The sequence below is a fragment of the Girardinichthys multiradiatus genome, chromosome 19 (assembly GCF_021462225.1).
Source record: "Girardinichthys multiradiatus isolate DD_20200921_A chromosome 19, DD_fGirMul_XY1, whole genome shotgun sequence".
Taxonomy (NCBI): domain Eukaryota; kingdom Metazoa; phylum Chordata; class Actinopteri; order Cyprinodontiformes; family Goodeidae; genus Girardinichthys; species Girardinichthys multiradiatus.
The window spans coordinates 30,846,874-30,872,965 of record NC_061811.1 but is presented as its reverse complement, the minus strand read 5'-3'; the positions used below and the strand labels follow the sequence as shown (position 1 = coordinate 30,872,965).

General features: G+C 39.6%; 1 protein-coding gene across 5 annotated transcripts in view; it reads right to left on the bottom strand.

The window, feature by feature from the left end:
* actn1 (actinin, alpha 1) overlaps window positions 1-26,092 on the bottom strand; it is a 77,181-nt gene that overhangs the window by 34,117 nt on the left and 16,972 nt on the right. For all 5 annotated transcript variants that reach the window (XM_047345194.1, XM_047345193.1, XM_047345195.1 and 2 more), the window contains exons 2-3: window positions 7,582-7,696; window positions 4,034-4,153 (exon numbers count right to left, since the gene is read on the bottom strand). In XM_047345194.1, coding sequence (XP_047201150.1) covers window positions 4,034-4,153; window positions 7,582-7,696 — 235 coding nt within the window. The remainder of the gene's footprint in view (window positions 1-4,033; window positions 4,154-7,581; window positions 7,697-26,092) is intronic.

The window sequence follows — 26,092 nt, the reverse complement described above, 5'->3', positions numbered from 1 at the left end:
TTTGACATAATCAATTCCAGATTTAGGTACTTTGCTCCGTAATGTAGATACTACTGAAACGCAACAAAAACAGTTATTTATCTGTTATTTGTCCAAGTAAATAATGAATTATTTGTACAAAGATATACCTCTGGTATATAAAAGCTTTTAGACATCACTTTGATAAAGCAGATTTTAAACAAATCGGTGAGGGATCAACCAAAAGTAATGTAAAAGGTTTTAATTCTCTTTTTGTCATTTTTCTGTTTAACATCAGCAGCATTTTCAGAAAATGGTATGAAGAGATTTTTCCCCCATTCTAATATTTTTTTAACATCTGATGCAAAAGCAGGAGGATTTGAAACCAGAAATTAAAAGGTTAACCTGGTGCTTGTTCAAGTGTGTCACCACCCAGTCTTAATTAGTATCAGTTTCCGTGTTTTCTGGCCGGGTCTCTCAGATATTTGCGGGTTAATGGGAAAAAATGTATGAAGGAAGAGGATTTTAACTTCTAGTTTCTGTCTGGACGACAAGTTGTGCTCTGACTTGTAGTAAACATATGACCAGGCGATCACAGAACACATCCAGTGCCTTGCAAAAATATTCATACCCCATGAACTTTCCACATTTTGTTACATAACAAACTTCAATGTATTTTATTAGGATTCAATGTGATGGACCACCACAAAGTAGACCATAACTGAGGTAAAATGATATATGGTTTTCAAACTTTTTCACAAATAAATGTCTAAAAAGTGTGACGTTTGTTTGTATTAAGCCTTCTTTGCTCAGACACCCCTAAATAAAATCCAATGCAACCGACTGCATTCCAAAAACATCGAATTAGTAAACAGAGTCCACCTGTGTGTAGTTAGATGTCAGTCTTGACCCAGCTTTTGTGTGAGAACAAACAGCATCATGAAGACCAAGGAACAAAGCAGAAACATCAGGAATAAAGTTCTAGAGAAGTTTAAAGCAGGATTGGCTAGAAAAAATATATATAAGGTTTTGAATATCTAATGAAGCAATCATGTGAAAATAATTATGGCACCACTACAAACCTACCAAGACATGGCATTTCACCTAAGCCAGCAGGCTGGACATGAGTATATTAATCAGAAAAGCAGCAAAGGGGCTTATACTAACTCTGGAGGAACTGCAGAGATCCACAGCTAAGGTGTTAGAATCTGTTGGTAGGACAACTATTAGTCTTGCACAAATCTGGCTGTTATGGAAGAGTGGCAAAAATAATAAAAAGAAACAACATGTAGGGGACCACACAAACATGTGAAAAAAGGTGCTGTGATCAGATAAGATCAAAGTTGCACTTCAGCTGAAAGCAACACACTATATATGTAGGAAAACAAACACTACACATCACCCTTAAGGCAATATTCCTTCTGAAAAACAAGGTGGTGGCAGCATCATGCTGTGGGGATGTTTTATTCAACAGGAACTGCTGAATAAAACATCATCCAGGAATGACTAAGATCAGCGCATATCATCATGTTCGAATAGCCCAGCCAATATGTAGACCTGAATCCAATTGAGAATATCTCTATATGTACAGAGCTAGTGGAGACCTCAACAGACTGGTAACTGCAGCAAACGGTCACTGTAATGTCTTCACTTAGGTGACTGAATACAATTCAATGCCACAGGTACTATTTTTCTTCTACACTGCTCAAACAAAATAAAGGGAACACTGAAACAACACATCCTAGATCTGAATGAAATAAATATTCTCATTGAATACTTTGTTCTGTACAAAGTTGAATGTGCTGACAACAAAATCACAAAAAAATCATCAATGGAAATCAATTTTATTAACCAATGGAGGCCTGAATTTGGAGTCACACACAAAATTAAAGTGGAAAAACACACTACAGGCTGATCCAACTTTGATGTAATGTCCTTAAAACAAGTCAAAATGAGGCTCAGTATTGTGTGTGGCCTCCATGTGTCTGTATGACCTTCCTACAACACCTGGTCATGCTCCTGATGAGACGGCGGATGGTCTCCTGAGGAATCTCCTCCCAGACCTGGACTAAAGCATCCGCCAACTCCTGGACAGTCTGTGGTGCAACATGACGTTGGTGGATGGAGCGAGACATGATGTTCCAGATGTGCTCAATCAGATTCAGGTCTGGGGAACGGGCGGGCCAGTCCATAGCTTCAATGTCTTCATCTTGCAGGAACTGCTGACACATTCCAGCCACATGAGGTCTAGCATTGTCCTGCATTAGGAGGAACCCAGGGACAACCGCACCAGCATATGGTCTCACAAGGGGTCTGAGGATCTCATCTCGGTACCTAATGGCAGTCAGGCTACCTCTGGCGAGCACATGGAGGGCCATGCGGCCCTCTGTTGCCAATCCTGGTGTTCTCTGGCAAATGCCAAGCGTCCTGCACGGTGTTGGGCTGTGAGCACAACCTCCATTTGTAGACGTCAGGCCCTCATACCATCCTCATGGAGTCAGTTTCTAACCGTTTGTGCAGACACATGCACATTAGTGGCCTGCTGGAGGTAATTTTGCACGGCTCTGGCAGTGCTCCTCCTGTTCCTCCTTGCACAAAGGCGGAGGAAGTGGTCCTGCGGCTGGGTTGTTGCCCTCCTACGGCCTCCTCCACGTCTCCTGGTGTACTGGCCTGTCTCCTGGTAGCGTCTCCAGGCTCTAGACACTACGCTGACAGAACCTTCTTGCCACACCTCTCATTGATGTGCCATTCTGGATGAGCTGCACTACCTGAGCCACTTGTGTAGGTTGTAGAGTCCGTCTCATGCTACCACGAGTGTGAAAGCACCACCAACATTCAAAAGTGACCAAAACATCAGCCAGAAAGCATTGGTACTGAGAAGTGGTCTGTGGTCCCCACCTGCAGAACCACTCCTTTATTGAGTGTCTTGCTAATCGCCAAAGATTTCCTCCTGTTGTCTATTCCATTTGAACATCATGTGAAATTGATTGTCAATCAGTGTTGCTTCCTAAGTGGACAGATTGATTTCACTGAAGTTTGATTTACTTGGAGTTATATTGTGTTGTTTAAGTGTTCCCTTTATTTTTTTGAGCAGTGTACTTGACAATTGCTCACCATTTTGTGATGTCTGTGGCTGCAACATGACAATATGTGAACGTTTTGCAAGGCACTGTAACCCAACACGTATGTGTTCTTGAATTCTCCCTAGCTAAACCAGGAGCCCTGAAACACTGGATGATGCAATCACATGCAGATACGTACATCTCTGCAGATTTTTGAGCACATGAACAGGACATACAGAAAAAAAGACAACTGTCTGCAGTTTTAGTGTTTTTATTTAAAAGAAAAGACTTCCAACTCAATCTGATGACAGTGAAGCTTGGATTTTTCAGAGTAAGCAAAGCAGTTTCTTTTTTTAAATCCCACTTGGTCAATGCTTTAAGCAACTCGACACATTTTCAGTTCACCCTGGGATTGTTGCTGCAGCGTAAATTCTAAACTAAAAAACAAACCATTTACTCTTTAAAGAATTTCGGCTTCATTAACCCGTTAGAAACCATAATGTTTATGTCTTGATTAGAGAATTTAGAGTGCTGCAACAAAAAGGTTACAAGCAAAATCTGATTCTCAAATGTGCGAGAGGGTGTGAGGCAGATAGTGGGCGGTAGAGAGACAGACGTTGAGACAGTTATGCAGTTAAAGACTTATTTAGCCTCTAATAGGAGGAGGACAGACACGCCTGGGTTATTTGTACTGAACAAGGACTAGCCACAGCTCCTGAGGGGGATTTGCTGATCCTGAGATCTACTCTAATAAAGCTCACTGACAGCAAAAGCAACGCCGCCACAAGACTTAGAAGTAAGGTTCTCATTAAGCAGCCACCGAGTCTACCATGGTAACGAGGGAGAAGGAGAGGGCTGGCAGTGACTACATTATACGTGACTTTTTACATCAGAGCAAAAGCTACGGATGTGGCTGTCCTTATTAAAATGATTTGCAGACAATCTGGGAGAAACAAGCAGAAAGGAGAAACATCTGGATCGTCTTCCAAGAAAAACCATTCGGCATCCCTTACCTTCTGCTCCAATAGAGACCAGCTTCACTCCTTTACTAGCGATGAAGTTGAGCGCTTTATTAACGTTGGAGATCTTGTGGACTCTCATTTTGCCTCTCTCTGGCTTGGCCAAGCGTTCACCTGGAACCAGAAACACAGTCCTGACGATGACATGTTCTGCGGATATACAAGGTTTCTAGTGCCTCAGAACCACAGCCAGGGAACGTTTCCCACCTAGTCGGACTACAAAATACCAAACAGAAAAAAGTACAATTGTAACAACAAAACAGTAGCTAGTGATACTTTTTGTAGGTACAATGCTGATTTACTTCAGTTAATAGCAGCACTGAGAACATGAATTGATTTAAAACTACAGACAATAAAGGTGCATCTAAATAACTAAAGTACCTTCAAAAACTTTTATTTATTTCTGTAATACTATTCAAAAAGAATAGAACAGAATGTAATAATAGAATATTACACAAAGAGTGATATATTTTAAGCATTTATTGTTACTAATCTTCATGATTAGGATTTATAGTTAATTAAAACCCAATAGTCAGTCAGTCAGTCAGTCAGTCATATATTATATATATATATATATATATACACACATACATATACACACACAGGGGTTGGACAATGAAACTGAAACACCTGGTTTTAGACCACAATAATTTATTAGTATGGTGTAGGGCCTCCTTTTGCGGCCAATATAGCATCAATTCGTCTTGGGAATGACATATACAGGTCCTTCTCAAAATATTAGCATATTGTGATAAAGTTCATTATTTTCCATAATGTCATGATGAAAATTTAGCATTCATATATTTTAGATTCATTGCACACTAACTGGAATATTTCAGGTCTTTTATTGTCTTAATACGGATGATTTTGGCATACAGCTCATGAAAACCCAAAATTCCTATCTCACAAAATTAGCATATTTCATCCAACCAATAAAAGAAAAGTGTTTTTAATACAAAAAACGTCAACCTTCAAATAATCATGTACAGTTATGCACTCAATACTTGGTCGGGAATCCTTTTGCAGAAATGACTGCTTCAATGCGGCGTGGCATGGAGGCAATCAGCCTGTGGCACTGCTGAGGTCTTATGGAGGCCCAGGATGCTTCGATAGCGGCCTTTAGCTCATCCAGAGTGTTGGGTCTTGAGTCTCTCAACGTTCTCTTCACAATATCCCACAGATTCTCTATGGGGTTCAGGTCAGGAGAGTTGGCAGGCCAATTGAGCACAGTGATACCATGGTCAGTAAACCATTTACCAGTGGTTTTGGCACTGTGAGCAGGTGCCAGGTCGTGCTGAAAAATGAAATCTTCATCTCCATAAAGCTTTTCAGCAGATGGAAGCATGAAGTGCTCCAAAATCTCCTGATAGCTAGCTGCATTGACCCTGCCCTTGATAAAACACAGTGGACCAACACCAGCAGCTGACACGGCACCCCAGACCATCACTGACTGTGGGTACTTGACACTGGACTTTTGGCATTTTGGCATTTCCTTCTCCCCAGTCTTCCTCCAGACTCTGGCACCTTGATTTCCGAATGACATGCAGAATTTGCTTTCATCCGAAAAAAGTACTTTGGACCACTGAGCAACAGTCCAGTGCTGCTTCTCTGTAGCCCAGGTCAGGCGCTTCTGCCTCTGTCTGTGGTTCAAAAGTGGCTTGACCTGGGGAATGCGGAACCTGTAGCCCATTTCCTGCACACGCCTGTGCACGGTGGCTCTGGAGGTTTCTACTCCAGACTCAGTCCACTTCTTCTGCAGGTCCCCAAAGGTCTGGAATCGGCCCTTCTCCACAATCTTCCTCAGGGTCCGGTCACCTCTTCTCGTTGTGCAGCGTTTTCTGCCACACTTTTTCCTTCCCACAGACTTCCCACTGAGGTGCCTTGATACAGCACTCTGGGAACAGCCTATTTGTTCAGAAATTTCTTTCTGTGTCTTACCTTCTTGCTTGAGGGTGTCAATAGTGGCCTTCTGGACAGCAGTCAGGTCAGCAGTCTTACCCATGATTGGGGTTTTGAGTGATGAACCAGGCTGGGAGTTTTAAAGGCCTCAAGAATCTTTTGCAGGTGTTTAGAGTTAACTCGTTGATTCAGATGATTAGGTTCATAGCTCGTTTAGAGACCCTTTTAATGATATGCTAATTTTGTGAGATAGGAATTTTGGGTTTTCATGAGCTGTATGCCACAATCATCCGTTTTAAGACAATAAAAGACCTGAAATATTTCAGTTAGTGTGCAATGAATCTAAAATATATGAATGTTAAATTTTCATCATGACATTATGGAAAATAATGAACTTTATCACAATATGCTAATATTTTGAGAAGGACCTGTACAAGTCCTGCACAGTGGACAGAGGGATTTTAAGCCATTCTTCTTGCAGGATAGTGGCCAGGTCACTACGTGATACTGGTGGAGGAAAACGTTTCCTGACTCGCTCCTCCAAAACACCCCAAAGTGGCTCAATAATATTTAGATTTGGTGACTGTGCAGGCCATGGGAGATGTTCAACTTCACTTTCATGTTCATCAAACCAATCTTTCACCAGTCTTGCTGTGTGTATTGGTGCTTTGTCATCCTGATACACGGCACCGCCTTCAGGATACAATGTTTGAACCATTGGATGCACATGGTCCTCAAGAATGGTTTGGTAGTCCTTGGCAGTGACGCGCCCATCTAGCACAAGTATTGGGCCAAGGGAATGCCATGATATGGCAGCCCAAACCATCACTGATCCACCCCCAAGCTTCACTCTGGGCATGCAACAGTCTGGGTGGTACGCTTCTTTGAGGCTTCTCCACACCGTAACTCTCCCGGATGTGGGGAAAACAGTAAAGGTGGACTCATCAGAGAACAATACATGTTTTACATTGTCCACAGCCCAAGATTTGCGCTCCTTGCACCATTGAAACCAACGTTTAGCATTGGCACGAGTGACCAAAGGTTTGGCTATAGCAGCACGGCCGTGTATATTGACCCTGTGGAGCTCCCGACGGACAGTTCTGGTGGAAACAGGAGAGTTGAGGTGCACATTTAATTCTGCCGTGATTTGGGCAGCCGTGGTTTTATGTTTTTTGGATACAATCCGGGTTAGCACCCGAACATCTCTTTCAGACATCTTCCTCTTGCGTCCACAGTTAATCCTGTTGGATGTGGTTCGTCCTTCTTGGTGGTATGCTGACATTACCCTGGATACCGTGGCTCTTGATACATCACAGAGACTTGCTGTCTTGGTCACAGATGCGCCAGCAAGACGTGCACCAACAATTTGTCCTCTTTTGAACTCTTGTATGTCACCAATAATGTTGTGTGCATTTCAATATTTTGAGCAAAACTGTGCTCTTACCCTGCTAATTGAACCTTCACACTCTGCTCTTACTGGTGCAATGTGCAATCAATGAAGACTGGCTACCAGGCTGGTACAATTTAGCCATGACACCTCCCACACTAAAATGACAGGTGTTTCAGTTTCATTGTCCAACCCCTGTAGCTTGTGGCAGCATGGTTTGCATCCGGCTAATCCCGTTAAGCCCGTCACCCTTTACCTGAGATAACCTCCAGCAACAGCATGAGTTTCAGTCCGTCCCGGAAGTCCTCCTCGATGTTCTCGATCTGCGTCCCAGCTTTTCTGAGGTGTGAATTGCACCAAGCTGTAAAGGTCTGCAGAAACAGGAACAGGGAAGAAAAAACCATCAGCATGTTCATCTACTTCCAATTAATATGGACTCTGTTCTAGATCTATGGATGCCTTGTTGTAGAGGATCTTGAGATTTCCTGTGAGCACCTATTGTATGTTTCAATGGTATTCTCTTAAACTCTCACCCTTACATGTTTTTACAAGATGCTAACAAGCTTAAATTCAGCATGTTTTTTTTATTAAACCAACTCACACAGGAGCATTGTGTTGCACAAAGCAGGTGTAGTAAGCTTTGCCTTTAGAAAACATCTGGAGCAGTATCTTAGCCGCCCAACAGGAGCTGGCATGATGAGTGCAGACCCTGCTGCAAACGCCTCTTTATGAGTTTCTGAGTTAATTACACCCTGAATCTAAAACACCAGGTCCCATGTTTCCAACAGAGAGCTGGAGGAGGAGCTGGAGGAGGGACCTCAGGAGCACAGCCAGGCACTTATGAAAGCCAGCACTGTCTTTCACAGACCTGCCTTCCACTATTGGCTGACAAAAGCCACTTAAAAAGCCACCGGAGAACGGGTTTCAAGAACATGTGGAACTTTCACGATGAGATCACAGTGTGGCGTAAAGTTTACATGGCTATCAATAAAGTTGAATGTGGATGAGCTGGGTTTCAGATGTGTGCAGGTTGGGTGGATTTGAAGAAAATTCTACAAGTGTAAAAAAAAAGAAAAAGTACTTGGAGGAACTCGCTGGATACTATGCAGGATGTGGAGGGGAAAAAAAAGACAGAATATATGATTGTTATCTTCAAGAGCACAACTGACAGAAATAGAACAAGACTGGAAAGCCTGGCGCAAACAAACACACCCTCAGCCCATTTGACACTTTTTCTTTTATCTACTTATAATTTAAGTCAGGCTCCAACAGAGAAAGAGGCATCTAATCAATAGCCTATTAGAATCTTGCCAATTATGTAAAACTATTAAAGCAGAGCTCTGGTATCAGCAGTTTGTATGAATACTGTACAACAATCTAATCAAAGTGTTGAGATAGAGGTGATTGTCAGTCTCATGATGTCACTTTCTGTTGATCAGTGTGAGTCCCTGGTACATGTGCTTTCCCTCGTAGCACATGTAAAAAGCCTTTAAAACGCAATTGTGATTAAGGTCTTACCAACAAACAGTTCAGGTTTGATAAGCATGAAATAAAGGATGAAAATAAGGAAAAACAACTCAAGCCCACTGTTAAGAACAGTGGAGGATCTGTGATGCTGTGGGCATCTCTTCCAGCAGCCATGGAAATTGAGGGGGACAAAATTCAAGTCAATTCAATTCAGTTTTATTTATGTAGCGTCAATTCACAACGCATGTTGTCTCAAGGCGCTTCACAACAGTCAGGTACATACATTCCTATTAATCCTAACAATTGAACAGTGCACTCGGAGTTACACACCTACTCTTTGAAATACCAGGAAATTTAAAAAAAGAATATGGTAGCTTCTCCCACAAAGCTGAAAATAGGGTCTTTCAACAGAGTAATGGTCCAAAACATATGGCATATATTTAGTTCTTATGCTACTGGAATAAAAGCTGATTTTACATATCTTTCCCAGGATGCTAACATATCCATCCAGCAAGGTATTCAAATGCACCATAGGCAAATATTAAACTGCTTTATATCAAAAAGATACACAATTTTTTAATGAGACCAGACAGATGAAGAATTCTCAGAGCTCTGAGTCAACTGGCAAAGAACATTACAGTAAAAATAACTGGAAGTTCATAAAAGGAATGTTGGCTCGTTAAATGTGCTGAATGGAGGAGTTTGGCTCTTCCAGGCAGGGCGACAGGCCTCCTCCTAAAGAATTAACCAGCCCTCCTACAGCTCTTCCAGCTCTCTGGGTCAGTGTGGAGTTTGGCAGCAGCAACCTGTCCAGGCTGCCAGCCACCTGCAGAATCACATGACCCCCGGAGCACATTAAGGCCAACGGTCCCGGGTCCTACAGGTGTCCTGTACTCTCACAAGGACACGATTCCGAGTCACTGCTTCGCCAATCAATGTGGAAAGCTGTCCCTAAGTAGCTGCTGTCTGAGTTAAGGTTAATGCTGGCTGTTGCATCCCAGGAATTTAACTGAGTAGTGCAAGCAACATCACAAAGCAACATTTTGTCAGAATCTGTCTAAATCATAAACTCTTCAGTAGCAAAAGTTTACCTTCTGATGCACATAAAGAAAAAAAAAAACTCAATTTTAGCTTTTTTCACAAGGACATGTTGGCTGTTAATTCCGAAGGCTCGACTTCAGCAGGTGCTGGTCACTTCGTGTTTCATATTTCTGCGGTTTTGGGTGTTTAATAACCAAATGTTTGGGGTGCAGAGAAGTCTGCCACAGATCAGCAGTTCATACCCACTTTGGAGATGTTTTACTGATGTTATTGACAAACGAGCTAAATGAACCACAGCTGACTCCAGCAGATATCCAACCAGGGAGGCTAAGGTTTTTACCGTAAAGTTGATCGGTGTTATCCTTTTGAGCTTTTAATCCCTAAACTTGCTGGGTTTAGAAATGCTGGCAGCCTTTAGGAAAACTCAAAGCTAATCTAAGGTTCCACATGCTCTAAAAATCTATGATTAGTGCATCTTCAATTTGAACAATGGCAGCTTCAGACACACAAAACCCAAAATTAGTCATAGCCCTCACAGATTTAGGTTTAAAGTAATCGTTTAATTTGACCAACATGACAGGAAGTTATTTTAACATCAAGTCCTGACTTAAATCTGATAAGAGACACCTTTCATTTTGTTTTATTATCTTATGATACTTCCCTGTCTGTTCCCTATCAAAAATAAACTTCTTGGATGAATGAGAATAATTTTACACCATAATCAGCCAGGGGTAATAATAATTCAGCTGGGGGTACTGGGCTTAACTGTATGTGGAAATAATTGAACTTCACCAGCTCTCTCAACTCTGTAGTTTACCAAGACTGGTGTAAGTAGTGCCATTAGTTTCCATCTCTCATCTGCTATCAAGTGTTTCTGTGCGCTCTGTGTCACTGGATCGCCAACAGACTGCAAGTGAAAGCCTATAACAATAATTCAATAAATGGACCCTGAATGCACCATAAGTACATTTGAATTTACAAACCTTTAACAACCTTCTAAACTGTTTGATGTATGAATGATGGAGAAAGTAGTGTACTGGGTGGTGTTTGTCATGTGCAGCCTGTGAACTCCATGTGTGACGGTGTTGTCCTTGTAGTTTGTGTCAGTACAGCATGTGCTGTGAATGTCTGAGCTGTTAACATGTCTGCTGCAGAGTCCTGCAGACTGATTGCAGCCTGTGAACAAAGCTTAAATGCTGCACTTCACACAAGATCTGTTTCTGCTTTAGCCAGGTGCCATGTAATAAAGCAAAGCAAAAGCAGGACAGTCTGGTTCTCTGTAGGAGGAACTAAAGGATCATATATTTTGAGGGCTTCTTCCCCCACTCTGTTCATGTCTGCCTTCTTTTTTCTCTTCTCTCAGCCTCCCAGAACAGAGGCGGGCTATAAAAACAACAGGGGTGAAGAGAGGGAGAAACCTGCTCAGCATCAACTTTTGGAAAAGTTGTCCGTCAGCATCATTAAATTCAATGTTTTTTCCCATGGCAGCTACTGAGGCTGCAGTTCAATACAGTGAGACCGGCAAAGAGAGAGCATCACTTTGCTGCCAATTGCAAAGAAAAAATAAGACAGAGATCTCATATTTGATTCATTTTAAGTAAAACATTTTTCAGTTCAGTTCAAATATAAGATTGCAAAATTAAAGGAATTTTCAAAGTTGGCAATCTTCCATTGGCAATAACGGGAATTTATGGGGGGGAAAAAATACAGCAAAGACCCTGGAATTTAAAACATTTAAGGTTGGCCTTAACATAGTTTTAAAATATAGCTGGAGAAAATCTAAGTTAGCATAATATTGACTAAATCAATCAATACCAGGTACTCCGGCTTCCTCCCACAGTCCAAAGACATGCCTGTTAGGTTAATTGGTCACTCTAAATTGCCCTTAGGTGTATGAATGAGTGTGTGCATGGTTGTTTGTGTGTTGCCCTGCGATGGACTGGCAACTTGTCCAGGGTGTACCCCGCCTCTCGCCCATAGACTGCTGGAGATAGGCACCAGCTCCCCCGCAACCCACTATGGAATAAGCGGTTGAAAATGACTGACTGACTGACTGATTAAATCGACCAGTTTTGTGTGAGCACGCTTGAGTACATCCGGAGTTTTGCACGAACGTGTCCTTGAGTGGAGCTCACTTTGTTGAGAACTTTGAACTGAACAATGCTGGATTTTACACAACCTTAAAGTGAGCGCAGCTCCTCCTGACATCATTTAACAGCGCTCCATTTGGAGGTGAACGAAAGATGTACGTCGTTTTTCAAGGGCAAACTTTGCATATTTTAAGCAGAAAGGAGCAACATCCTTTTTCCTCAAGGCCAGCTTGGTATCTGCTCTGGGTGCCTGTGTGAGCGCAGGCAGCAGAGACACAGTTCAGCTGTCACACACACAGAGCCAGGTTTTGCTGTTATTCTGGGGACCTGATATTAATAATATGTGCATCTCTCCCTCACTTTAAAATTGACTATAATGTATTTGGCTTCACTTTGTAATAATTTAAACTTGGGCTGCACCATATTAGAAAATTATGGAACATCAATATTATTGGTAAATATTGCAGTGACACCATCAGTGGCGATAAATCCACATTTTCCTCACTCCACAACTTATCTGTGCTTCCAACACTGACCTAGCATCTAGGGCACTGTTATCTGTGTTAGGTGTAGGCATCTACTGCTAGAAGACTCCATCCAACAGGCTGAGTATTACATTGGCATGCAAAGTTTGAGCTCATGACTCTTGGTATACTGGATTCCAGGCAGTCCTTTGCAATATTGCAAATACTGCACTGATGAAATATTTGTGATATATGTGCAGCCCTAATTTAAATAGAAAGCTCATGTCCTCCCAGTAAAAATAAATCAATTTAAAAGAGTTTTTTTTGCACTCCGATTTTATTGTTTATGAGCAGAAGATACAGCAGACGAGTTAAGGAAGCTGCACAAGTTACACTTCTGACTCTGCTTTAAGACTATTGTAAAGATAAGTAGCCAAAATAACAGCACAAATGTCTTTAATTTATATGACTGAAGATTTTCTTCAGTTAATATCTTTAAACAAAACCCTTTCTTTTTTTTAAAAAAAAAAAAAAAGGTTGTAGCATTTTAACCCTCTTTAACCTGGTCACCTGGTGGCATTTAATTTTATGGTTGTACAATTATCAGAAAAAGTACAGTTAGTGCTTCTGGTCACTTTTTTAAGACATCTTCAACTTCAATACCCGAATGCCATTTGGCATTTTTTATGCGTTTTTGACTGTGCAATAACAGTTTAAACAGCAAAACAAACTAAACACTAATGCCATTTCCCATAGATGTTTAACTCTGCACTTATGGTTGTAATGCAAACTATAATACCGGGTAGGACCGATTTTAGATTTATTTAACATTTAATAGGATTCCAAAAACTTTGTGTCAACAGATTTTTCCACTCTTGTCTTTTGGCAGACTTTAAACAAAATATTAGAAATGATGTTGCATTTATTTTGATCTAAAATATTTGATTAAACAAATATTTACACAGTCAGTATTTGAAAATCCCTGACTTTGTTAGGCTGCTCCACCCCTCCCATCTACCTGTTGCCATCAGCTCTAGTATCTTCTGTCTTTGCTCCGCTTGCATCTTTTATGTTTGACTCTAGTTTGCTATTGCCTGATTTTTCAACAAGGAAAACGTACAGCACCGGTATCACAGAGAAAGTGGCACTAAGTCCAAGAATGTCCTTGAAATGGGTAAAGACTGAGGAGGACACAACCAAAGTAGATATGAGCTCAGCCTTCAATTTATCAGCCCAGTAATATAAACACAAAGGCAAACTCCAAAAAGCAAACTGAGCCGAAATGAAACAATTTCACACAAATACTTTTGACTTTCATTTGGTTATACAAACTTACAGATAATGAAGTGCTACTAAATGCTAACACTAGAAACCTTGTTGCTGATTGCCAGCCATAGCTAGCCATATGCTGTAATTTGGAGTGTTCTGGTGTGGGGCTGCAGCTAATGATTATTTTAGTAATCAAGTATTGTATCGATCATTCTGGTGATTAATCGAGTAATTAGATTAAAAAAATTGGCACATTCTACAGATTTTTCATGTAACTACATGTACAATTCTGAAAACTACATGTTCACAGCTCAGCCCCTTCTGGTTGCCAATACAGTGCTAGCTGCCTCTGTAGTGAAAATGGTCACAAACAAAAAGTGAAGAAAGTGTCACATATTCCATTCTGGATTTTTTAAACATCAAAGAGTAATATTATCCAAATGAAATAGAACCCTTTTAGTGTACTTAAGTGCCAGGTTACACTCAGTTTTTTAAGTGCAAAAATAACCCATCAAACAGGTAAACAGCTAATTTAAATGTGGGCATAATAAACACTGGCTTTTATATGTCAAATGTCACTAGTAGTTTACTCGTGCATGTGAGTGGGCATCAGTAAAACACTTTCAGGTGTGCTTTCAAAGCCCGAGTGTATTATAAACTGCAATGTAGTCACGGCGAATTATCTGCCTCACAGCTTCGTTAAATTTTAGTCATCAAGACACTCGAATCAATCGAGGAATTGTTTCAGCCCCAATCTGGTATTTTAAACCCTTGCAGCTTGACACCATTTGAAAATGGTCATTGGTGTACTGAGATTCCTATATCAGCAATGGTTTTGATGGCTCATTTCACACCTGTGAATACATCATGCAAAAACTAGCAATGAACATGTAAATACAATGATTTTCACCAGATTAATTTAGCTTTTACTGAAGATCATGAGAGATACACATTGAGGTACTATTCAACTTGTAGGACAAACTTTAATTTTGGACCATTTGTTGTTGTTTAGGGTGGTAGTGAGATCTGGCAATAAAACAACAATATTTCTTATCAAAAGGGAAGTCAGTCTCACGAAGCACCATCCAGTTGGTTTTAGCTTGTGACTTTACCTGGAAAAATAAGTCTAAGCTTATTTTCTGAGCATCCAATTAGAAGGTGGTTGTTTTAAGCGTAACACCCGGTATTTATGTTTAAGACTCTTATTTTGAAGGTACACATGTGGCTGGCCTACAATGTTCAGTAACATAAGCATTAAAGAAGACCCCACTACTTTTAAATCGTTTCTGAAGCAACACTTTTGGGTCCTCTGTAGAAAAAAGAAAACATGACAAAGTGACAAAACAATTTGTAAGCACTGTTGTTGGCATGTAATCTATTAGCAGCTAAAAATGCTAAAGTTAGCATTTAGTATGGAGCTTTTTAAGGGCACTAAGCTAAATTCACTGGGGTGTTTTTATTAGCCTGGATTTTTTGTGATTATCTGTATTGTAAAATCTAAAATACTTTCTGACCTAATCGCAGCAAACATCCAAGTTTTTTTCTAAATGTTACAAGTATTTACTAAATTTGAGACTTTATTCTTGAATGTTTTGACTTTTTTTTGTTGCTAATCTCTGACTTTACAATATCAGAGACTGCCCCGTGTAAATACTGTATATGCCTTTAAAAATATTACATATTTTCAACATCTTGAAGAACAGGACTTAAAATTTGGGAAACCTTTATTCTTCTTGTACAAATAAAACGGTTATGCCTAGTGCTTTTTATGTCATAAGTAGCAACCTTAGATTTAGACAACCATAAAAGCCACAATATAAGGACTAGTCAAACTTGGACTGGAATATTTTACACTAAATACAGATGCTTTACAAAAAGTTTCTAATTTGTCAAATCTTTATTCTGTTTGTGAAAAAACAGGAGTTTTAGGTATTAAAGGTACAGCTAAATCTTCATCCCATCTAGTAACAGATATTAAATGTGTAAACTCACTCTCCATCCCCATTCCTGTTCACCTTCCCACCTCACTCTTCTCTAGCCTTCTTCCTTTATTCCCTTCCTCCCCATTAATCAGACTCAGTTAAAAAAAAATATTTCCTGCTTTGCTGCCAGTTCCATAGTAGTACAATCCCTTAAATGAAAAGAGGCCAGCTCATGAGTCCAATCCCCTGCTTTCTCCGAACACACAGGCAGGCAGACAAGTTCAGGGAAGAGAGGAAAGGTAGACGTCGCTGGCAGAGTTTCTGACACAAGAAGATAGTTTTTAAAACGCCCAGTGAAACCTCAGTGAAACTGCTAGAAAAATGGCCGAAACAATAAAAACTATTATTCTAGAAAAGAGAAAAGAGTTTAAAGGCTGGGTGCCATTTCTTTTTATAATCTAATCCACAGCAATAAAACTCTATCACCGCCCACAACTGGAGCTGTAATAAAGTATGAATACAGTCAAGATGAGCTGAGGAGGAAATGTGCTTCTGTGCACCCCAAAGAGGTAAAGTGTCCTTCCTCTCCTGTTAAGTCTATTTATACTGCCTCAATTTCACTCATGGGGGGTGGGGGGGGGTCTATGGAAACAGTGTTGTGAGCCAGGAAAAGCTGAGCTGCTAACACTTTGCTCCATCCAAGACTCCCAGATGATTTTGTGATAAGTGATGGATTAGTGCATTGCAATTCGCCAAAAGAATGAGCCTCGCAGGAATTTGTTCAGATTTTGAAAGTCACACTGAAAGAAAACAAAGCGATGCATAAAGTACTATGCTTTCCTTAGGCGTGTGTCACTAATGAACTATAAGATAGGAAAAGAATATTCTTGCTTCTTAAAGTAGTTTTTTTTTTTTGACTATTCTGGAAAGAAAAATTATTTTACAACTTAGACAAGTTCATAACCAAAGTCATACAAAAAGGAACGTGTTTAACTTCAGTTGTAAAAAACATTCATTGTTTCATTTCACTTCCAAAATTAACCACAGGGCATCTGTATTTTTAGCATAAAAAGGAAGTTTTTTATTTTATCATTCATTTATTCATTCATCTTCTATACCGCTTATTCCAAAGTGGGTCACAAAGGAGCTGTTGCTTATCTCCAGCAGTCTACGAGCGAGAGGCAGGGTACACCCTGGACAGGTCGCCAATCCATCGCAGGGCATTCATTCATAATTATATTTTCTGTATTTTTAAACGCAACAAACGCATCAGTGAGGTGTTTAAAAGGCAGTTTAGAGATGCAGCAGTCATTTTAAAAGGAAACCGCATTCTTCCACAACATGTCGAGACACATCTGTGGTTCATTCACGCTGCGAGACAGAGAGCAAGACTTTCAGCAGATAACAGGAAGGTTAAACAGAATAGGCTTACAAGCTCAGTTATAGGACATGCTGGATTAGGAAATGTTGGCAGACATTTGGAAACCTCAGAGGTAAGATATTTCCTTGCAAATACACATGGAGATAGATGTTTTAGAAACTCTAGCAGCATTAACTGTGATAATTGCCAATTAAAAATCTATAGGAAAAATTTTTATATAATATAAATAATAAAAAAGACCACTGAGAGCAGAAAGGCTAAAAATATTTGTGATGCTATTATTATTTCCTTATATCATAGTTCTTCCAGAGAAATCTGAATCAGCTAAAAATCACTACCTTGGCCAATTAAACTGCTTATTGCACCAGAAGTTCAGGTTCTGACTAAATCACAACACTTTAGATGAGAAGTATATTTGATACTTTATCCATAAAATAGATAAAAAGCAAGCAGAAGAAGAATTAAATTAAGGGATAAATTAATATCTGTATTGTTATTAATATTACAGAAGAGATCAACATAACATCCTAAACTGTCACTGAGAAAGCAGAACTGATGATGGTCGGTGAGGAGCCAACAAATTGAGAAGCTTCTTACTGCTGTTTTTAGTTAGGAGGCTAGGTGGGGAAAAGAGCCAAACTGCTGTCTGAAGCCTCTGCAGACTGCTGCTCTGTGGCTCCATGCATCTGGCAAGCAGAGAGGCTTTAAAACACAAAATCCATTTAAGCAAACTGAGGGGGAGGAAACAGAAAAACTAATGCAAGAAGGAATCAATGCGCAGAACGCCCAAGGATAAGATAATAAAAACAGAGAGGCGGACTCATCCAAATTTTTATTAGGAATTCATCCATCCATGTATGAGTACCCTTATAAATAAATATCTTCAAGCCAAAAATAGATCATCTCCGTCCATTACTGATATGTATTATATAATTAGACAATGAAAATGAAGTTATTTCTTATTACTGCAATAAAAGCACTATCATACAAGCAAATATGTGCCATTTGCAAATTAGCATTGTTGTTTCAGGAAACAGAATTGGAAAAGTACAAGTTTTCAGGGATGAACAGGTATTTAAATTTGGGCCGATGTAGATATTCCATATTCATATTGCTGTTATGGCCGATAACAGATATGCATATTTTTCTACCCTTTCAAAACTGTGAAAAAATAACCAAAGTAGACGATGTTTCTTGGCTTCAGTTAAACATCTCCCAAGCCTGCGATTCATCACCATCACATGTACAAAAAATACCACCTGGCCAAATAACGGCCTTCTCAAAACGCATACACAAACAGCAATGAGATTGAAATAAACATCAACTGTTAATATTGGTCCTGTTTAACTTATTGCATCGATACTGATATGTTAGTAAATTACTAACATCGGCTGATACCTATTGCAGGTATATCGTTCATCCCTAAAAATTCATTGAAAATCATATCTGAATTTTGCACAACTGACAACCTCCATCCAGCACTTTTATAGGTTTAGGGTCAAGAAAAAAGGCAGCGCACATCTCTGCAGACCCCACACATCCTGGAGACAAACTGATTAGACTTTGGCTCCTTTAGGTCAACATTACAAAATGGTATTTGCAAAAACCCACCAGACAGTTTTTCCCCCGGGCTGTTTCTCTAATGAACACCTTAAGGCTACTATCCTTTATTTTATTTCGTCTAAAGTTTGTATATTTTTACTTGATGTCTGTACACTGTGAGCTCTTCAAATCCAAGTCAAATTGCTTGTTTGTGCACCTAATCTTGGCCAATAAAGCTAAGTCTGAAAAGACCTACAACTGATTTTATATCATATTCAGGCCAGTCTTGATAGAGCCCTAAATTAACTATGTTAATTTATCTGAGAAGGCAACCTTTTCATCCTTTTAACACTGTGCGTTTCATTTTTCATCAGCAGTTTCTTCCAGAGATAAAATATTATTTGCAAATATAAATGATAAAAGGTAAAAGCTCAGCTGTTATTCTTCAGCCCCCACTCTGGCAAACAAATGTAAACAGACCAAAAGGGTTCCACCAGGACCCCCACAGGCAGTCCAACGGAGCTGAAAACTAACTTGGCAGATTAATAAGTGCCACGACTCCATCCATCCTGCTCAGCAAGTCACAGACTAAAACAATATGACCTTTCTGCCTGCCGAAATAGGTGGATGTGCAGTCCTCACACTGCCCTTTTACTGAAACAGAGGAAGAACAGGTGTCAGGGGGCCTGCCAGCCAAAGAGGACTATGCTGCAAGGGTCAGAGGTCATCATCATCCCTCTCTGTCTTTTCTCTAAAGCTCACTGGAGTATAAAGCCATGACTGCTTACACAGATGTTCAAGCAAGTGTTCACATCTCTTGCTCCAAAAACACTGAATGAAGCTCAGCTGAGACTGCCAGGCAGATGTGGCGAGTTCTGTTTGTGTGTGGGACTTGTACTTCCTGACTGCAGCTGCTCGCTTCTCTCTGAAGAATTTCAAGGCTCTAAACCTCTCATTTTGTCTGCGAGATGTACCTAAACTTCATACTCTTTTGTTTATGTGACAAGTGAACATGTTGTCTTTTAAATTTATTTTCAAAAATCGGGACTCAACAAGAAAGCACCACCAGGTTAAGCAGGCAACAACAATCTTCAGTGTGGAAGTTGTTACTGTGGATTTTGATTTGTTGAATTCACAGAGGCGGGAACTGACCCAAAGCAGAGTTTCGCAAACAGCAGGAAAGCTTTTATTTACAGTAAGTAATTCTAATGGTGCCAACTGTGCTAATCACTTATATAAGATGGTAAAGGAAGTTTAAAATATAAACTGTAAAATCATTTTCAGTTTCAGTTTTACAGCAACTGTTCTAAAACAATACACATTGTGAAGACTAATCAGCTCCTAATAGAAATAACAGGGCTGGAGCCTTAACGTGTTAATGCAGAACAAAATAATGCATAAAACAAATAATAAATTTAAATGTTCTTTTCTCAGTCCAATAACTGGTAACACCATTGCACACCCTCCAGCTCAGTAGATGGTGGTAATGCGTATTCAGGTTGTTGGCCAGCTGCCAAAGAGATACATAAGTTTCATTGAGCATTGCAACAATTTATGCCAACCTTATCATCTCAATGCAAAACACGTTGCTGCGATGACAGACACCAGTGCTGGTTAATGCCAGCCATGATATTTATGCAGATAGTGGAACCGGAACACAACATATAAGATGACAGAGGAAAAATGAGTAGGTCTTTTTCTGACATGATCATTGAAGTTCCCACATGTCTCATTTGTTCAGTCCTCATCCAAAAAGTGTTTGCTTATTGAATGCAAATACTTTTTGTGGCCAATATTTGATAAAATTTCAATAAATTGCAATGAATCACAAAGCATCTAAGTAATTAAATTAATTTTCAAAATTTTGACCGACCAATAATAAATAATTACCAATTTCTCACTGAAGGAAGGAAGGCGAGATGAAAAGATTTATTAATTATAGTTTTTAAAAAAGAAAATCAGAATCTGCTAAAATTGGGAAGTAGGTCAAAACTTTATAAAAAAGTGGATATCAGAATTTGGTCACACATCTGTTTTAAAAAAATAAAAAGCAATCACTGCAAACTTAATTGTACTTTCCTTTTTTATTTAACAACCCCGGAAATAGCAAACAAACAAATTTAATAAAAGGTGTGGATAAACATGTACCACAACGGTCCAAATGTCCTGTAGAAGCCAGTGAAGAGGAAGGGTTTTTCCCAGCACTTGTGATGAAGTGTGACAGTCTCTCAGGTGCAGCCTCCATCCAGGCAGGCACTCAAACAAACTGTTACTGCTGCAAGAGCTGAATCAGCATTGTCATCCCATTACACTAATCTATTGCCTTGGCTGCTGCTTCAGCACATATGTGCAAGAGGGCGAATGCACCACAGAGCTCAAAGGAAAGCAGAAAAGCAGGAGTCCGGCTGCATATAATGAATGCATGCGCATATCTTCATTGTGTGCAAGTTGTGCAGCCTCAAAAGAATAGCAGCCATTGTGAGTGGTCCACTGATAATTGACTCTCTTTTGACTCAAAGCAGCCCAGATGCATATTCATTTTCTAATGAGAATTCAAAGTGTAGCAATAGCTCATTCCTCTGCAGAGTTCACTTAACAAAAGGATGGTTCGTCTGTGAAAATGCCGGGGGAGAACCAGAGACTGGCCGGTTCCCCTAGCAACCACATAAGCCTGCAGACTTGCAAACAAAGCCCATGCTTACACACTGAAGCTCGAAAACATCTGTGACAAGTTCAATGCACTGACTACTCGGTACAGTATTGTTAGCAGGGTTCGCACAACTCCTGCTTCAGTTAAACTCGCCAAATCTGGGCCTCGATCAAAATACCTGCTGAATTTAGGGATGTGAACAGATTATACTTGGGCAAGAAACTTCACCCTCCTTGCCTGCCGATTGTGGTCAGAGAGCCCAGTGGCGCCTGTGTATGGCAGCCTCACATCTGTCAGCCTGCCCCAGGCCAGCTGTGGCTGCAATGTAGCTTACCACTGTCACTGTGTGAATGGGTAAATGTGCCATTTACCATAGCAATAGAAGTTTCTGAGACGTGTCACTACTTCAGGTTCTAAAAAAAAAAATTAACCTCATTTATTTAGTTCGTGAACCATGGTAGATGCATTTTTAGACTTACCAAGATGCACAATGGTGTCACAAAAGCTTTAAATCTGAAAACTGAAGCCCAAATATCCCGTCCGCCTCTCCATGTTCGGTAAGAGGACAAACAAGTAGGTATGTATCCTGACAAATGCCTAACTATGACACATGCTGATAAGAAGATAGGGCCCTTCTTCTGATATTACTGCACACAAATTGGATTCAAATTTACTGCAGATGCTATTCAAATAAAGTCATGCTGAGCAACCAGTCATTGAAAAGCTCTGTGTGAACATCTCCCCAGTTCAGCAGCACAGTACAGGACAGTCCCATTGCACAAAGGCCGCTTATTCAAGTTAACATACACAAACAGAAGCCGTAACTCAGGTTAGATATACGAAAACATGAAGAACAGTTTTTAAATGACCTGTTGCTGGGCAACATATTGCTCTAATATCATCAACCCTGTATTTTCACAAGTATGCTAAGTATCAACAAATCTTTATAGTTGCATATTGGAATCTGTACAATAGTGAAAATGAGGAAACTGGACAAGAATAAAATCTGTTATGAGAACTCAACAACCAGAAAAACATATCGGAGCTGTCAGTGCCAGCAGTCTAATGGTAAACAGTGTGATGTGATGAGCTAAAGTGACCCGCTCCAGAGTCATGAACCAGAACTCAAGAGTCAGCTCGAGCTCGGCTTGCCAGAAACACCCGGGAAGAGAGAGGCTCGGCTCAGTAGTGATCCTGGCTTGTGCCGGAGCCGCGTTTTTCCACTGCTGACCGTCACCTGACTGTAGGAATTGCTGAGCTGGGAGAAGCTACGCTCCACTCGAACAAAAAGAGACTTTCAATACCTCTACGCATCAGCAGGACTGTGTCCAGTTAGGGCTTTTGTATTTGTGTAAACCATTTCTGTCCAACTATCATTTTATCAGGAGTAGAAAATGTTTTACAGCAATTGTATAAATTTGAAAAGAAAAGAACACACCTAATAATTAAACGTAGTATTATTATTATTATTATTATTAATATTGACATTATTATTAATAATAATATTAAAATAATTATTGTTGGTATTATTGTTAATATTATTATTGCAATCTGTTTTTATATCAGTCAGTCAGTCATTTTCTACCGCTTATTCCATAGTGGGTCACGGGGGAGCTGGTGCCTATCTCCAGCAGTCTATGGGCGAAAGGCAGGGTACACCCTGGACAGGTCGCCAGTCCATCACAGGGCAACACACAAACAACCATGCACACACTCATTCATACACCTAAGGGCAATTTAGAGTGACCAATTAACCTAACAGGCATGTCTTTGGACTGTGGGAGGAAGCCGGAGTACCTGGTATTGATTGATTTAGTCAATATTATGCTAACTTAGATTTTCTCCAGCTGTTTTTATATTATTGTTTAAAATCTTATATCACAGTGGGGTTCATGTTTAAATTTAAACCCTCTAACATGGCTCCTCTTTCTAGTTTTGCACCACAGGCTTGAGTTTTTTCATTAAAAAATGTTTAATACAACTAAATATTAAGTCTTGGGAAATAAATAGTCATGTGTATGAATATATTAACTGATAGCACCTTTTCTTATTTATGTAGGTTGTTCATTTTCCTCATTTCCTTTTTTATTTGGCAGCTGTGCTGGTTATTTGCACGTTGGAGTTGGGTGCTGGTCATTTAATCTTTAAAATTAGCAGTTTTGCTAATTTTTTTTCCCCAAATTTTTCTCAGTCTGAAATGGAATGGTCTACCCCAGAACCTAACTCCGACAATGAAGGCTCAATACTGGAGTGTAATGAGATCTTCTGCAGAGCTAAATAGTGTAGTGGCAATTGGGGTGCATGATCAAAAAAAAACTTGACTCAAAAATGACAACCAGCATTTGTATTATTACCACCACTGGCGCCCCCAGGAGAACCAAAAGAAGAAGAGTGCATGTTGAATAGAACTGTGTGGTCGGATACTCCCGCTACAGTCAGTTGGTTCTCCCGCTTTACTTTGAGAGCACGGGAAATGTCCAACACAGACTTAAAACACTGCGCCAATTCGTCAATATCATTATTATTCCAATGAGACTTGTATCACGTTGCCCTAAACAGCTTAGATCAGTGAAGCATGCTATGTTTTAAAACCAATCACATAAACATAGAATATTGCTGATGTTTTAACCTTGAATCAAAAAAAAAAAAATTGTTTCGAAGCTTTCAGATTCAGTTTCAGATATTTTATTTTGGTATCAATGTTTTTTTCAGTTTACGATTTTTGTTAATCAGTTTCAAGGTGGTTTTTTTTTTTCAGTTATAATTTCTTTTGAACAAACTTTATAGCTGCAATTTAACTCCAAACATATAGGAAAAAAAATCTTATTTATAGTTAGAAGATAAAATTAAAAAGTCTTAAGAAGATTAATCAGATTTTTTTATATTTATGCACAGAAAGAAACATCAATAAAACATCTAGGAATAAACCTATTTGTTATAACATTTACACCTACCTTTATACTTAATTTGCATTGCATAATATCGTTCTATGCTTTAAACTTTTGTTTCCTTTATCATTATCTTCTAGCATATTTTCAAAATGTAATACAATATTTAAATTAAATGGTTTCCACTAGTCCTTCCTCAGCCTTTTATGTGCACCTCAATTAAAAAATGTAATTAGTTCACAAGAAAAAGTTAACATATGGCTCTCTGGTTTAATGGATATGTTAGAAAGTCAAATAACTTCGTGGTGAGGAGAAAATAAAAAGCTAAAAGAAGTTGTGAGCCAGTGGGTGCAGGTTTGTTAATGCATTTTAAAACAAAAGTTATCTTCTACATCGGCAGGAACATTTTCAGTTCAGCACAGAAACATGTAGTGAAAGCCTGATCCACAGGAATGAGAGCATCAGCACCAGTTCAGTTAATCCATGACATGAAACCTTGAAACCTGTTCAAGTCTTCTCCAGCCAGCGGCCATCAGCCTGGTCTAACTTCAGCAAGAAACCTTCCACAAAGTGCTTAAATCACAAACGACCCTCCCTGGAATTGGTCCAAGCTGCTGCACCTAATCCGCAAAATATACTTCAGTTCTGCTCTGATCACTACATGGGAAAACATTTTTCCAAAACACCTGTTACATACAACCGTTATCTGAATGAGCCACTGGACTTAGCACAGACCAAGAACATACAAAAACAAGAAGTCAGGCGTTAAACACTGGGTTCTCCAACCAAATGTTCCAGCCCACACCAGCAAAACATCTTGAAAATAATTTGGCGGACAGTTTGCAGTCCAACATTGGGACAGGCATGTCAGGTGAAACTAACCTTTATAAGCCATAGGTCAGGAAACCTGTGCCTCAAAATTATTTTATACAGCAAAAACATACAGGAGTACATATACAGAAACTGACCTAACTGACAGCTGACCTAACAGAAGGCAACAAACCAAGCCTATATAAAACAAAAACAAGCCAGCAAGCACATCACTGAGATATCAGAAACGGACCTTAGATCTTTGATTCTTAATAGATCAATGGATCAAACTACGACAAGACAACATTGGATATGGGTGGACAGAACAGAAGCCTTACATTTCAATAATAACTTGACAATAAGGTTGGTGGCCAGGGTCATCTTAATTAGAGACATGGTATTAAAAATATCTGAACTGCAAGTAACTGACAAAATTAGTTTATGGTGTTTTTTTTTTGCAGAAAGCTACTCAGATAATTGTTATGTATAAGAATATCCTCAAAGGAAATAATATTTAGTTTTTGCCAATTTGGAAAACTACCATCCAAAGTAGAGGATAGGAATAACTAGTTGGACAATATAGAATTATAAAATGGGAACCAGGAAAGACTGAAATGTTCCCTGAACTAAGCCCACACCCTGAGGGACTAGATTCCCTACGGGTTTATCAATACATAGTAGAAGAGAAGAACCCTGTAAGGAAAGGAGAGACGTGTCCTGGACTGAATCCAGCTATAGGTAGTAGGATTATGTCCTCTCTGTGGCCCTTAAGCTACCAGTAGAGACTTTAAGACTTTCAGATTAAAGCAAAATGTTAACGTCCCATTTTGTAGCTGAAATGCCTCTAAAATGCTCTGTAATTCACAAATCTTCAAAAGTTTCACTGGCTTAGGTTTTAACATAAAGCTTTAGTAGAATAATATGAATAAATCCTCTGAGTGGTGAAAGGCAAGCAGATAGTCAAAGCTGATTTTAACTATTTAAACCAACTCAAACTGAAAATGTTAATATCGTAGCATTCAATGCCAAATTAGCAGTTATTAAACGTCTATCTTTTCACAAGAGACGGTTTTTACATGAACAACATCTGTGTAACATTGGCGGAGACTGCAGGCTGCATTAATTTGTCTGGTCAGTGTGCTCTAAGCCCACCAAAAGTGGAGCAAACCTTTGTATTTTTTGTCTAGCTGTTATTTGTACAAAGTTATGGAAAGATGGCATATCCTTGTAGTTCATTTGGAAA